Source organism: Mustela nivalis (genome assembly GCF_964662115.1).
Source record: "Mustela nivalis genome assembly, chromosome: 6".
Taxonomy (NCBI): domain Eukaryota; kingdom Metazoa; phylum Chordata; class Mammalia; order Carnivora; family Mustelidae; genus Mustela; species Mustela nivalis.
The window spans coordinates 16,274,420-16,288,223 of record NC_139025.1 but is presented as its reverse complement, the minus strand read 5'-3'; the positions used below and the strand labels follow the sequence as shown (position 1 = coordinate 16,288,223).

Sequence of the window (13,804 nt, the reverse complement as noted above, 5' to 3'; positions counted from 1 at the left end):
GGCAGAGGAAGGAGAATAATAATACCCTTCAGATTTGGGCTATAAATACCACCGTAATAGGGCTGGGAGGGAAGGATCTGGGGCCTTCAGGGAGCTTGAATGGGCTGCGAGGCCTGTGGCTGGTTTGTCAGGGTTTTTCTCACAGGAGGGCAGTAGAAGCTGGGATTGAGTGACTAGAAGGGGCACCACGTGGAAAAGCCTGAGGACATAGCTACCACCACAGGGCAGCCCCTTGGCCACCAAAGAGGGCCAGGGCAGCTGTCAAAGATTAAAACACTGACAGGAAAGCTACTCTAGAGGAGTAAAATGACAAGATGGTCAGCAAACCGTGGTAGATGCCCACCCAAAATGGGGTTTTCTTTTCCCCCAGGAGGAAAGGGCACAGCTTGAGGGTCGCCTGACAGGAGGTCCCTACCTGTTGCTCTGTCTCCTGAGGGACTGCTCTCCTCAAAGGCAGGGATTCTGGACCAGGTCTGTTTGCCTTCCAGCCTGGCTCAGGAAATGGTTCTTGGACTGAATCCTGGGGTGCTGTCACAGTTTCCTCATCAATAACGTGGGACTTGAAGCTGTAACACCCACCTCACGGGAGTATATGGTAGATACTCAGTAAAAATTAGGATCTGTCCTTCAGTTCATTGGTGAACCATAGCGTCTGCACAAGGGGGCAGCCTGTCTTTAAGAAGCAGAGTCATGTGAGTCAGTGACCCTTTGAAATCCTCCCTGCGATTTAACTCCAGAAACAACGTGCCCAGGATGTTAAAATTAAAGATTTGACTGAAACACCAAGGCACAATAGATGGGAAGCCCCATTAGCAAGTGCAAGCTTTATAAATTTTAAGGAATGGGTTCCAGGATGATTGGACCCTTTTCCAGTTTGAGGGCATGAAAAGGGGTCCAGGGACACCTGGGTGGCTCAGTGGGTTAGGCCTTATGCTCGGGTCATGATCCCAGGTATGCGGTTTTGGAATATAGGTGAGGTTCAGTAGGGTGGGGTCTGGAGCTGATGGCCAAGAGTCTTTGGTGCATAAAAAGGTGATTTTGTTAAAGCTTGGGGAGAGGACCCATGGGCAGAAAGAACGGCTACCCTGGGATTTGACGGGGTGGCTGATTATATACTTGGGGGTTGGGGGAGGTAAGGGAAAGGGAGGTTTCAGAAGAATTTTCATGTATCCCAGGATACAGGGAGGCCTTGCCATTGTCAAGTTAAGGTTGTTTTTCCCTCTGGCAAGGCAGAACAGGAGCGTGAAGACAGTTGGGAGCTTTCAGGAGGAATGTCACAAATATCCCACGGGGACAGGGTGGGGGCAGGGTGGGGGGGGGTTGCAGGTTGTCAGCCTGTCCTCAGCTTTGCCTTCTGCTTCCTCATCACCTCATCACCGGTGAGTCCTGGGATCCAGTCCCGCCACCCCCACCCCCACCCACCACCCGTGGCTCAGCAGGGGGGAGCCTGCTTCTTTCTCCTTCTGGCACCCTCCGCTCCCCGCCTCACTTATGCTCTCTCTCTCTCTCTCTCTCAAATAAATAAATAAGAATCTTTAAAGAAAGGAAAAAGGGGGCTCCAGATGGAAAGAGATGAAAAAAAAATTTGTAGAACCATTCTTTTGGAGAGAAGTATGGTGGTGCAGAGTTCCTTTTCTCTGCCAGGCAGGAGGAAGGGGCTGGTGCCTCCTTTCCCTGGAGCCAAGAGAGGGGGAGCTGCCCTGGAACCCCTTGAAGTAGCGGTTGTTCTGGGCCAGGTCCATATGTCCTGAGTGTCCCTGGACAGGGCACGACCAAGAGGATCCCAAGGCCAGTGTGGGCTGGTGTAGCTGGCGTTGGTCTGTCCAATAAGGCCATCTAGAACATGCTGGATTGTACCAGAAAGAAACTGGAGGTAGACCGTCTCTTGGGCCTGAGGAGAGCACTTCCTACGGATATATCTGCCCAGTTTGCCCTTGGGCTATAGACTATCAGACTGAAGCTGGCCTGCGCTGGCAAGGGGAGAAGATTTGAACACAAAAACTTAGAGGTTTTTCTTTCCTCTTAGACTGGACCTTCTAATGCACAGATGGAGAATGGAGATTTACAAGGACACAGGGCCATTTCTTACCGGACAGGGAGCACGAAAGTTCCAGGCCTGCAGGAAGGCAAGGAAAGCTGATCCTCATGGATAGATTTCACAGGGACCATGGGAGACAGTACATAAGGTTTTATTTTAATTTTTCATGGGTTGCACATTCACAACAGCAGCATCTTATGCACCGTGGAAACCTCCAGACCCCTGGGTGTGCCAGGTGATATGATGGCAGAGCCTACAGGGACACGTCCCATGGTGGCAGAGCCCTTTGCACCACAGCCTGAGCTGCTAAAGAACCCCACTCCAGACGGGCAGCTTTCCAAGTCACTGCAAAAGGGGTCAGAGCAGTATTGCCTTTTTTTTTTTTTTTAAGATTTTATTTACTTAGATGTCAGAGAGTGAGAGAGAGTACAAGCAGGGGGAGCGGCAGGCAGAGGGAGAAGCAGGCTCTCCACTGAGCAGGGAACCCAATGCATGCATTGCAATCCCAGGACTCCCATATCGTGACCACAGCCGAAGGCAGACACTTGACCCACTGAGCCGCCCAGCTATCCCACGAGCAGTATTCCTAAGTGAGGTGTTTATGCTGCCTCCAAAACCCAAAGATGTTCCTTAGGCCCTGAGCCCCTTTCTCAGCTGGGGTGCAAGGTGCGATTACCTGTCCTTTATCTTGAAGGGGGTGCTTTGGAACGCCGGGACACAGGACCAATAAAAACTCCACCCACGCGGCAGGCGTCGGATCACTCACAGGGCTTCTTTCCCAAGGGCTGGTGCTCGCGCCTCACTGGGGCATCCAGAGCGCGGGCCACCTCCCGCTCTGCGGGTCCTATTAGCATCAGGCCCTGAGTATAAGGCCAGCAGTTGAATTCTGTGGAAGGACAGAAAGATCAAAACTCTGGAAAATCATATTCCGATGGGGAGCTAGAGAGTTAGTACAGCAACCCCCCCCCCCCCGCCAGACAACGAATGCTATTTCTGCCTTCCTTGCAGTAAAAGTGAGCTGTTTTTGACTCTCCTTCCTGATGGGAATTAAGAAGAAAGCATCTACCAATTATTAGCTGCTTACCGGACGCCAGGGGCTGGACCGTGTGTTGGAACAGCGATAACCCGTCAACACGCAGCAGTGACTCGGAGTACCAGGAGCCCACCGCTGCCCGGCACAATCCACCGGGTCTCCCCCGCCCCGCCCCCGCCGCGAATGAGTCCCGCGGGAATAGGATAGGGCCCGCCCCCATTTCCTTTCATCCCGGGAGTGATCGATGGGGGCGCTGTTCTCCGCAGCTGCTCTTGGCCCAGACCCATCACTTCGGATTCACGCCGGTGAATGGAGGGGGCAGTTTGAAGCATTTTGGCTCAGGTTCTCCTATCAAAACCCTCCTTTCGGTCAGGCTCTGGGTAGAGAGCTACGGGGAGGGTCTGCGGGTGCACTGAACCCCCTGACAGGTGGACTCTGGCCCGAATACCCTTGACCTCCTAGCTCCACTGAACCAGTCTCTAGCCAGGAGAGCATCTCGCCCTTCAGATATTCCAACATCACGGTCATCTCATACCCGGAGTTTTAACAGGGATGTGGGATGCAGTGGTGCCCAAAAGATGTGAGAATTCCACCTTCCTCGCTGTCTAGATACCCGTTGGGAAGATTCCTGAATGTTTTAAGTAATTCAGGGTCTTCCTCAAGGGGACCCAGCCTACCCTGCCATCAGTGGGTTCTGGCTCTGTGAAATGACTTAGACCTAGAAAGGGATGAGGGCCTTGCTGTCCATGATGCCGGTTAATTGCCTTCTCCTGGCTTTTACCGTTCTGGAACTCGGTAATCCCTACTGATATTAGGGAGCCCCAGTTTTATGGCAGCATCTTCGGTCCACCCTGACATGTTCAGAGCTTCTCTAGGATGCTAGTGGCCCCTCTCCAGTAGCTCAGCATTGCACTAGTGAGCATTCCTCTGGTCCTCCTGAGGACCGTGGTCCAGGTCATGGGACTCCAGTCTCGTATAACAAACCCATGCGAACACGGCCTCCTCCCTGAACCTTCTGACCCCTTCGTTGAGTCTCTGCCAGTGCTGTTTCAGGATCTCCACTTCCCATACTGTGGGTTCATGGCATGAGGAAGCTTCGAGGAGCGATACTTGCAATGTACTAGGGCACATTCCCGGTGCCAGTGCCGTGGCTTTGAGCCCAGAGTCACAGCTGAGTGCTCCTGTGCCTGGTGCTCCCCTTCCCAGACTGATGTCCAGGCCCTGCTGGTCCAACAGCCTCGAGGCACCATCATCCCCATAGGCCTCCCTAGTGCCTGTGAATCCATATCACCCAGGTCTCGCAGGTCCTTCAACAAATAGGCGATTTCCTTATGGGGCAGCGACTGTATTTCTCCTACTCGGACTGTCCTGACACATGATCCTCTCTCTCTGGTGGTCATGAGTGTGGCGGAGAAGGGTCCTGAGAATGACCATCGTGCTGCGGGGCACCTGCTTCAAGAGCACTCTGCCTCAGGTAAGGGGCAGGGGGCTGCTTCTGCCTGTCCAGAGGGTTCAAGGGATTCTAGGATTTCAAGAGTTACATTTACTCAAACGGCCCCATTTCAGCTCTCAAGATCCTACCTTTTTCCCTTTAGCATACGGACTTCGATATGGAAACATTTTCAAGGGTAGACACTCATTCTCTTTAATGAGTCTGCCACCTTTGGAGTTAGATTCTGGGCCTGATTCTCAGCACTGTGTCCTGGGACTAGAAGAACCAAACATCTCCTTAAATACTGCCGAGGATGTCTTCTGGTTTTGTGCATGTCTTGACTTGACGGTTGGCCAAACTAAGTTTTGCATCTTTTCCCCCCCAAGACTTCCAACACAGTTAACAAAAGGGAATCCACTCAAACTCCATACCTTAGCCTCATACCATACAGGTGCCGCAGATAACCACTTCCCTTCCCACCTGTATCACATCGCAATCCACACAGGAGACAACCGAGTAACTGTGATGCTTCTGTAGGTCAGCGATTCTCTCCATCCCACTTCCTGTCCCTGCCATCTGGCTGGCAAGTGAATCCCTCCATCTATCCCAACCCGAGGGTCTGATTTCTAGGGCTACTTCTGACACCAACTCTTTTCACCTGGGTTCCCCCTGAGACCAAAGCTTGGGCTCAGGTTCTTTATTTGGGAAGTGATCCCAGGGAACAAAGGAGTGAAACAGGGAAGGAGAGAAAAACCAATACAAGATGCACTACTGAGTTGGGCCAACTCTGCGGGTCACTTCTACAGGACTTGCTTAATCTTGCAAGACCTTTTGAGGAAGCTTAGGAAACACACTCCAGAAATCTCCACCTGGACACTCTCCACCTGGAGGATGAAAGGGAAAAGAATTCATCTATTGTTCCCTCCCCACAGCTAGTCAATGGAGGACCTACAGGCGCCAACTCCCCCGAATTTCCAGGCTGCATATATGTAAGTGTGGAGGGGATCACGGGACGTCTCCCAGGACAGGAAGTGGGAATGCAGGGCATGCCTGTGTCGAGGGTGGGGAGGGCACGATCAGCTTGCACCTGTGTGAGGTTGTCCACACCTGCTCAGACCCAGTCATGCACTAGAATTAGAGTTTGAGGATTTTAAATGGGGCACAATAGGTGCCCAGGACCGTCCACCCAAACGAGGACCAACCCGCAGAACTGCGGAGGCTGATGCTTCAATGTTAATTTCACCGCAGGTGGTCCAAGCATTAGGACTCCACTTGTTTCTTCAGGATTTGCCCCCAGAGCAGTATTAAAAACCAAACAAGAAACTCAGTGACATATTTAGGTTTTTTAAGCCAAAACAGTATGCCCAACTTGATTAACATTGTCATTAACCATAACAAGCTCTTCCCAAAGAAAGAGGATTTGTCAGTATGGAGAAGAAGTTCATTCCAAAATTATAGAAATGTAATATACAGGAGTAAGACGTGTCAATCTCATTACTTTATGCTCAGTCACACCTGACGTGAATAACTGTGTATATCTGCCTGTGTGTCTGTTTTGCACAGCTGTATCTGCCTGTGTCTATACCGTATCACATACATCTGTGAGTGTATTTGTGAGCTCGTGTGTCTGTGTGTATGGTGCTTGTGTGTTGACCATCAGCTCTGTGCCAAGCACAGTGCCAGGCACGGGGGACGCCCCGCATAGAGACTCTATTCTCATATCACTTAGATGCAAAACAACCTAACTTGCCAGGGAGGGAGGAGAGCTGTAAGAACCTCCAACTCTTCAATTATTGTTGCAGGAGGCGAAGTTATGGCCTCTCAGGGACAGAACCCATGAATATATTATGTTATGTTATAATATATTATGTTATAATATGTTATGTTACGCGGCAAGGGGGAGTTAAGGTTGCATATAGAATTAAAGCTGCTAATCACTTGACCTTAAAATAAGATTGTCCTTATTATCCAGGTGGGCCCAATATAATCAACACCGGTCCTTAAAAGATGGAAGAGGGAAGGCAGAGGAGTCGGTGTCAGAGGGATGAGACGTGAGAGAGACTCACCTAGCCACTGCTGGCTTTAGAGAGGGAGAGGGCCACAAGCCAAGGAATGTGGGCAGCCTCCATAAACTGGGAAGGGCAAAAAAACAGACCCCCCCCCCAACCAGAGCCTGCAAATGGAACGCAGACCAGCTGACACCTGAATTTTAACCCAGTGAGACCCATTTTGGACTTCCAATCTCCAGAACTTTAAGACATTAAAATTTGTATTGCCTTAAGCTACTAAATCTGTGGTGATTCCTTAAGGCAACAACAAGAAATGAACATGCCTGTGGAAACGGCATTCAGCTCTTTAAAATGCCTCCCCCTCACTCTGCTTTGAGCCTTAACTTAAAGGTGCGGTGGATTACATTTTACCTCGGGTTGGGATGAAAAGTCAGCATTTAAGGAGAAACACGTATGTCTTTAATTGCGCAGTTTGCAGAGAGCAGGGACCAGAACCCACTGAAAGCAGCAGATCTACACTCCCCAAGGTGCCTTCACTCCTGGGCTTGGCCTTACTGAATACAAGGGCCAGCTCAACAAATTACACCCTTTGAATTATCTCTCTCTCCCTCTAGGCATTCCATTAAATTTGCATCAATTCAAAGAGCACTTGCTGGAACTCCACTGTAATTTCAGATTTTGTATTTTATTTCCTGAGTTTGCTGTGGAAGGAATGGAAAAACAAAACCTATTTGTGCTGTGGCAAGTTTTCTTTTATTATGAAATATACCAAGCATGCAGAAGAATGTGACGATACCACTCCCCTCTGACAAACTCTAACATTATTCCATATTTGATTCCGGTTTTTTAAAATAAATGAAATCTTACTCATACAGTTGAAACCCAGTGCTTAGCCTTGCAGATGCTGCCTTCCACCCCCTCTCTCCCCTCCCCCCAGGAGCATTCCCCATTACTGATTTTGATATTTGATTTTTAGAGCAGTCCTGTGCATGCTTTTATAACTCCACTATCCAGTTCTGTGTGTACCCGTAAAAAGTAAAGCATCAGTTTACATGTTCAGGAAGATTGCATACGTGGTGGACTGCATATAACCTCTTGCAAATTGCCATCCTCTCCAGCTCAACACTGTGTTCCTGAGATTTATCCGCACCGACACCTGTAGCTCTGGTTCATTCTTTTTAGCGGCTGAATAATATTTGATTCTATAAAAATACAATTTGTTTATCTGGTCTTCTCTTCACGTGTATTTAGGCTGTTTCCAGTTTCTCTATTACAAACAGAGCTTCAGTGACAGCTTGTCCAGTTCCTCGGCCCCTGTGCTTGAGTTCCTCCAGGGCACAGACTTAGGAGGGAAATTGCTGGGTCAAAGGATGCGTTTTGCGTTAGCATCACCGGTAATTGCCAAATTGCTTTGCACAGGAGTCACACCGATTTCCCACTAGTGGCCTCTGTAAGTTCCCTTTAATTCGTATCCTGACCAACACATACTGGTTTCTGCCCATCTGATTGCTAATGGGTCTTGTCCTTCTTTGGGGTTGCACGGTTGATTCTCACAGCAACTCTGGGTGGAGGCCTCATTTATGACCACCTGGCAGGAAGGCACGGGGAGGCCCAGAGAGGGGATGAGGAGCTCAACACCGATGACTGTGGCCATGCAGGAGCCGAATGAACCTAGAAATCGTGAATCCCAGCATTTGTCTCTAGAAGAGCTGAATACAGAACACAAACTCTGCAGCTACCTTTAGAGAATAGAAGAGAGGAAATCATTGGCACAAAGGTCGTAAATAACAACTATCCACACTGGCAGAGAACAAGATAATTGTCATTTTATGGTGACTGCTCAGCTCCTTGGAGATTGGCTGGCACACACAGGGCACACACTTGGGACACTCGCAGAGGAAAGAAACTAAGGAAGTACTGCAGAGTTCTTGAACTTTTCCGAGTCTCGACTTCTGCATCTGTAAAATGGGCATATAAACACTTACCCGGGAGGGCCATGGTGAAAACCAAGGGCCTACAGCAGATGCTCCAAACATCCCCTGATGCCACACACTGGGAGGCTCCCCCGAGCGTGGCTTGCACCCCACTCCCTAGGTAGACACCACAAGAGGCAGCTGAGTAGGTAAGAGTAACGTTTACTGAGCAATACAGGACTGAGTACTATGAAGGGTTTACCAGGATGGAAATGCACCCCACGCCCGCCCCGGCCACCCCCAACACCCAGAGACGACTACAGTACTTAGGGTTACACACAATGGCCATAACTGCTGGATATCTGCTCGTAACAAACAAACCGTAGCATATTTATACTATATCACATCGAGTGATTATAGAAATCCATATATATATTGCTTGTATAAAATCTTTTTTTTTTTGTAAAAAATATTAAAAAAAAAAAAAAGAAAGTATAAAAAAACATGTGCAGTTGAAAGCCCTGCCAGGACAGCCAGTCTGTAAACATTCGGTGAGTATGTGCTTTGGAAGGGCGCCCGCGCCTCGTGCCCGCAGCAAACTCCGGCAGGGCCGCCGAGGGTGCGTCCCGGCTGCTGCTCCCAGCGGGACCCACGCTGGACCCTGGTGGCCTCGCAGCAGGGTTGGGAGGCACGGCCGGGGGCAGGCAGGCTGCAGTTGGTCTCTGAGTTCCATGCCCAGCCACATTTCGTTTGCAAGTCATGGCTTTTCCTGGCTGCTCCGAGGTCCCTCCACAGGCACCCAGTGGAGAGGCCAGAGCGGCGCCCCAGGCCATTCGCTAGGGTGTCTCTCTGGCCAGGGGTCTCTGTCCTGCCTTCTTCGAGCTGGGCCCCAGGCGCGGCAGCTCCATCCGAGGGTCTACTTTGGTCTCAGCGCTTGGTCCTTCTGGTTTCGTCAGCCTGTTCTTCCCCTTGTGTGGCTGATCAGAGTTTCACAAAAAAAAAAAAAAAAAAAGAAAGCCCGGCCGGCACTGGCTGGGCTGAGCCTCGTTGTCAAGTTTGTCATGCAGCAAGGAAGGGCCCTCTGGGAGCCCTGGTTCTCTCCCCTCTTCCCAAATCCTCCTCCTCGTCCTCCTCGTCCTCCTCCTCCTGCTCCCAACCCATGGTCACTTCTTCTCTAGCTGCTCGAGCAGCGGGTTGCCTTCGGACTCAGGGGTCTTGACGCTGTCCGTCCGGACAATGCAGGTGGGGCGGTGCCGGTTCAGCATCAGAATGAGCTGCTGTCGCTCCTGCTTCAGCTCCTCAATCTGGGTCTTCAGCTCGGCGTTCATGAGTTCCAGCCGCTCAGATTCCTGGAACAGAGACGGGGCTGTAAGCTCTCGCTGGGGACCAGCTCTACCTGGGGAGGTACAAGGCATCCCCGGCTGGCCTCTGCCTGTCTTCTGCCTGTCACGTTCCCACTGGAGGAAGCGTTGGGCCCCTGGGGTAAGTGATTTTCTGCAGCAGTGCCCGTCACAGTGGTGACACGGGACAGGGTCAATGTGGGATGAACCCGGGTTACATTCCGGGGACCAGCCCGTCTCTGGTCCCACCTCCCTCCCCTCACTCAGCGCACTCCAGCCACAGCGACTTTCTTGTTATCACTCAAATATGCCAACACGCTCTCGCCTCCCGGCCCTTGCCCCAGAAACAAAAGGTAGGAGAAGAATATGGGTCCAGGGGCACTACAGCAGGGGCGGGGCAAGAAGGGTCCAGAGGGGGTGAGACGGGGCCCACAGTTGGCAGTGCGGTGGCGAGGTGCTTAGATGTGTGATGTGTAACTGTACATTGGGGATATTTTGGCCTGTGGGATCCCCGAGCCCAGTGGGGTCATGTCATTCCTCCTAAAACATGGGCTTCCTGATTATCAGCCCCCAATCATTTAAACAGCCTCTTCTTTATCCTCTGTTATCTAGAAGCTGTGCCCATTGGGAGGCACTCAGCTGCCATCCTTCTGGATCCAAAATAAAATTTCACATCCCAAGTGAGATTCCCAGTGAACTTCCAGCTTAGCTGGAGTCCCTTTTTCCAAGGTAAAGAAGCCATGCTGGCCATTTGATTTTGGGGGCGTTCACCTGTTCGGACTGAGGATAGGGGATGAGCATATATACCAATTCAAGGCTTGGGGGTCAAAACGGTGAAGGCTGAAAAGCTCCTGAATAATGTTTATGGGACTGTGTCTGAAAACCGGCAACCAGTTCGAGAGCTACAATTTACTCAAGGGCCGGCGACGTTTTCGCCCACTGGTTCTCAACTAGGAGTGGTTCTGCCTACCGGGAGACATCTGGACGATGACTGGGGATGTTTTCGGTTGTCACAACTGGGGAGGGGGTTGCTGCTGGCATCGAGTGGGTAGAGGCTGGGGGGGGGGTACCCCTAACTAAGCATCCTGCACAGGACAGCCCCACAAGAAGAACCGTCTAGACAGAATGTCCACAGCTAAGGCTGAACAACCTGTAGCAGCAAAGGACAAGCTGTGGTTGCGGTTGCATGTGCAACAGCTGAGCTGGATGACGCCAGCTTGGGCCCAGGGGCCGGCGGGGCCAGGCTGAGCAGCCTCCTTCAGGGGGCCCTCGGGGGGGTGCCCACACACATCCCAGGGCTGCTGACTGTCTCCCACCCGCTGGCCTGCCTGAACTGTCTTTGCACTGGTCTCTCAGGTCACAGCATGGGAGCCCGGGCAGCTCAGACGGCCAAGATGCACAGGCCTCGTGACCAGACACTGGGGGAGAACAGCCTCGAAAAAGGAAAAAAATGCTCAGGGGGAAAATATTAAAAACCAGCTATGGTGGTTTCTGGTTCAACAGGATGAAGCACGATGGGGAGGCGGGCCCTGTCCCCTGTGCTCAGAATTCCAAGAGACGTCACCTCCGGGAGCCAGGAGAGAGCCCATGTGGAAACCACGAGTCCATGACCCATCAGTTGGGGTCACGTAGGTGTTAATCTTGGGTGCCTGCTCACTAGGTCTCATGAGCTTGTGACCTTGGGGACTTCTCGCAAACCCTCTGACCGTCTGGTTCCCCTGAGCCAAGGTTTTAGCTCCAAGTTTGAGTCCTCAGAGGCTCTGTCTCGGGAGTCTCTGCTCAAACACCCACCAGCATTTGTGAGGACTTACAAAGGATGTCTTGGGGACCAGGACCCACACAGCGGGGAAGAGCTTACTATGGGCCCATCAGGGGTGCACGGCTTAGAACACCTTCCAAGAGCCCTAATGGCTAGGTCTGGCCCCAGGTTTAAAACCCGGTTGAGTTGAGAGGGTCGGTTGGTGTGGAGGAGAGGGACATCAGGAAGGGAGCCCTGGGTGAACACGGACCCAGACACGGGAAATAAGCTGAAGATGTGTTTAGGAGATGAGATCTTCCACTGTGACCATAGGTCACTTTAGGACAGAAGGGCAGAGAGCCTTCTGGAAGATGGATTTAGAGTCACATAAGACAAAGCTTCAGGGTTTGGAATCAGAGTCTAGAGCAAGTTTCCTCACTGCCCTGAGTCTTTGTTATCTTAAATATAAAAGATGATGCTCGTGGGGGATTAAAGGAACTCAGGGAAAGCACTTGTCAACGGAAAGGTTAGGGAGGCTTAAGGAAGAGGCTCAACTTTAAGCGTTGAGCAAGGGCCTCTGAAGAGACAGAAGGAGAAGAGGAGGAGGAGGACGGTTCAGAGAAGCCTGGCAGGCCCAGGTGACTAGATCTGGAGAATGAGAGAGGCTGCCTGGGGGAAGGGTCCAAGGACTGCGGTGGGGGACAGGGCTGCTGGGGACAGGGCTGCTGTTTGGGGGTGGCAAGGAAGCTGCTGGGTTGCGTGCAAGTGGACATTAAAAGTGGACGTGCACTGTCCGGTGTCAGACACGCCGCAATCCGCACCACGCCTCCCCACCTCCTTGGCCGCGCGTCGGACCAACGTCATGGACAAACATCCGTGCCACACAGAAACCCACGCAGGCGAGGGGCTTCCCACATTCATTCATCACTGGAACGGCACTGCGTTCTGTTGGTTTTAAAATGTCAGAATATATCGTGGACCATCCCAAACTCTGACCGGCCGACTGTCAGAACACAACTAAGTGCTTTGTAGTTTTATTTCCTTCTGTTTTATGGGGTGGTGCTATGTCTTTATTGATTGGGAAAGTAGAAGCTGAGTTCAGAAGAACCTTTTTTTTTTTTTTTTTTTACCACGATTGTAGAACTTGTTTGTAGTTTTATAACAGCAACTACCTGGTCTGTTTTCCTAATTAATTAAGAAACTAGGGGTTTCTTAATTATGGGCTAGGATCGTCACACATTAATTACGAAGCAAATAACTCTGCTTGCGTTTTTGTTTGTTGTTTTGCCTTCTGGTAGATATTTATTGCCCTAGAGAAAATAAAACCATTTGTTGTTTTAGAATAGAATCAGTGCAAGCGAATGAACATTGTCTCTTCTACTGTGCTCAGCAAAGGCCGGAGAAAAGATACAGGTGAGGGGCTGGGTGTTCTGGCTTTTCATCCTGGCTGTGGGGCCTTGGCCAAGTCAATTCCTTTCTTGGGGCTTCTGTCTCCTCCCAGAAAATAAAATGATTGGCCCAGGGGACTTTCAGCATTAAGATTCTCTGATTTTATCTTTTTTTTTTTTCCCCAAAGATTTTATTTACTTATTTGACAGACAGAGATCACAAGTAGGCAGAGAGGCAGGCAGAGAGAGAGGCGGGAGGAAGCAGGCTTCCTGCTGAGCAGAGAGCCTGATGTGGGGCTCGATCCCAGGACCCTGGGATCAGGCGCCCCCTCTGATTTTATCTTTAAAAAAAAACATTTACCGGGGCGCCTGGGTGGCTCAGTGGGTTAAAGCCTCTGCTTTCGGCTCGGGTCATGATCCCAGGGTCCTGGGATCGAGCCCCGCATTGGGCTCTCTGCTCAGCGGGGAGCCTGCTTCCTCCTCTCTCTCTGCCTCTCTGCCTACTTGTGATCTCTGTCTGTCAAGTAAATAAATAAAATCTTAAAAAAAAAAAAAAAACATTTACCCTAATGCACTTAAAGTAGAGTTCTGCTTCCCAACTTTTTTGGTAAGTATAGGGAAGAAGGCTGGTATAGCCCCTCCTGAGCACAAAAGACCTGTCTGAATTAAAATCCCAACTCTGCCACTTGAGCTATGTCCCTGTGAACCAGACCCCAATTTCCCTGAGCCCGGCAACCCAAATAGCATGCTGGCAGGAGAGGAAGCCCCAGGCTCTAAGTCCTGCCTCAGCTGCTGTGGGGTCTTGAGCAAACTTCCAGCCCTCTGAGGCTCCAAATCCTCGCCGGAGAGTGGGGACGACCTCACCACCTTCAGGGTCGTGAGATGGAGCCCCATGTTGGGCTCTGTGCTCCGA

At 51.0% G+C, this 13,804-nt stretch overlaps 1 protein-coding gene across 11 annotated transcripts in view; it reads right to left on the bottom strand.

The window, feature by feature from the left end:
- Nucleotides 1–13,804, bottom strand: part of JDP2 (Jun dimerization protein 2) — a 65,854-nt gene that overhangs the window by 17,135 nt on the left and 34,915 nt on the right. For 5 of the 11 annotated variants that reach the window (XM_082733570.1, XM_082733569.1, XM_082733568.1 and 2 more), the window contains one exon: nucleotides 8,632–9,774. In XM_082733570.1, the coding sequence (XP_082589696.1) occupies nucleotides 9,589–9,774 (186 nt within the window). In that variant the 3' untranslated portion in view covers nucleotides 8,632–9,588. Of the gene's footprint in view, nucleotides 1–2,173; nucleotides 2,925–8,631; nucleotides 9,775–13,804 lie in introns of those variants that run through there. The other 6 variants (XR_014312435.1, XR_014312437.1, XM_082733571.1 and 3 more) reach the window with 4 other exon arrangements.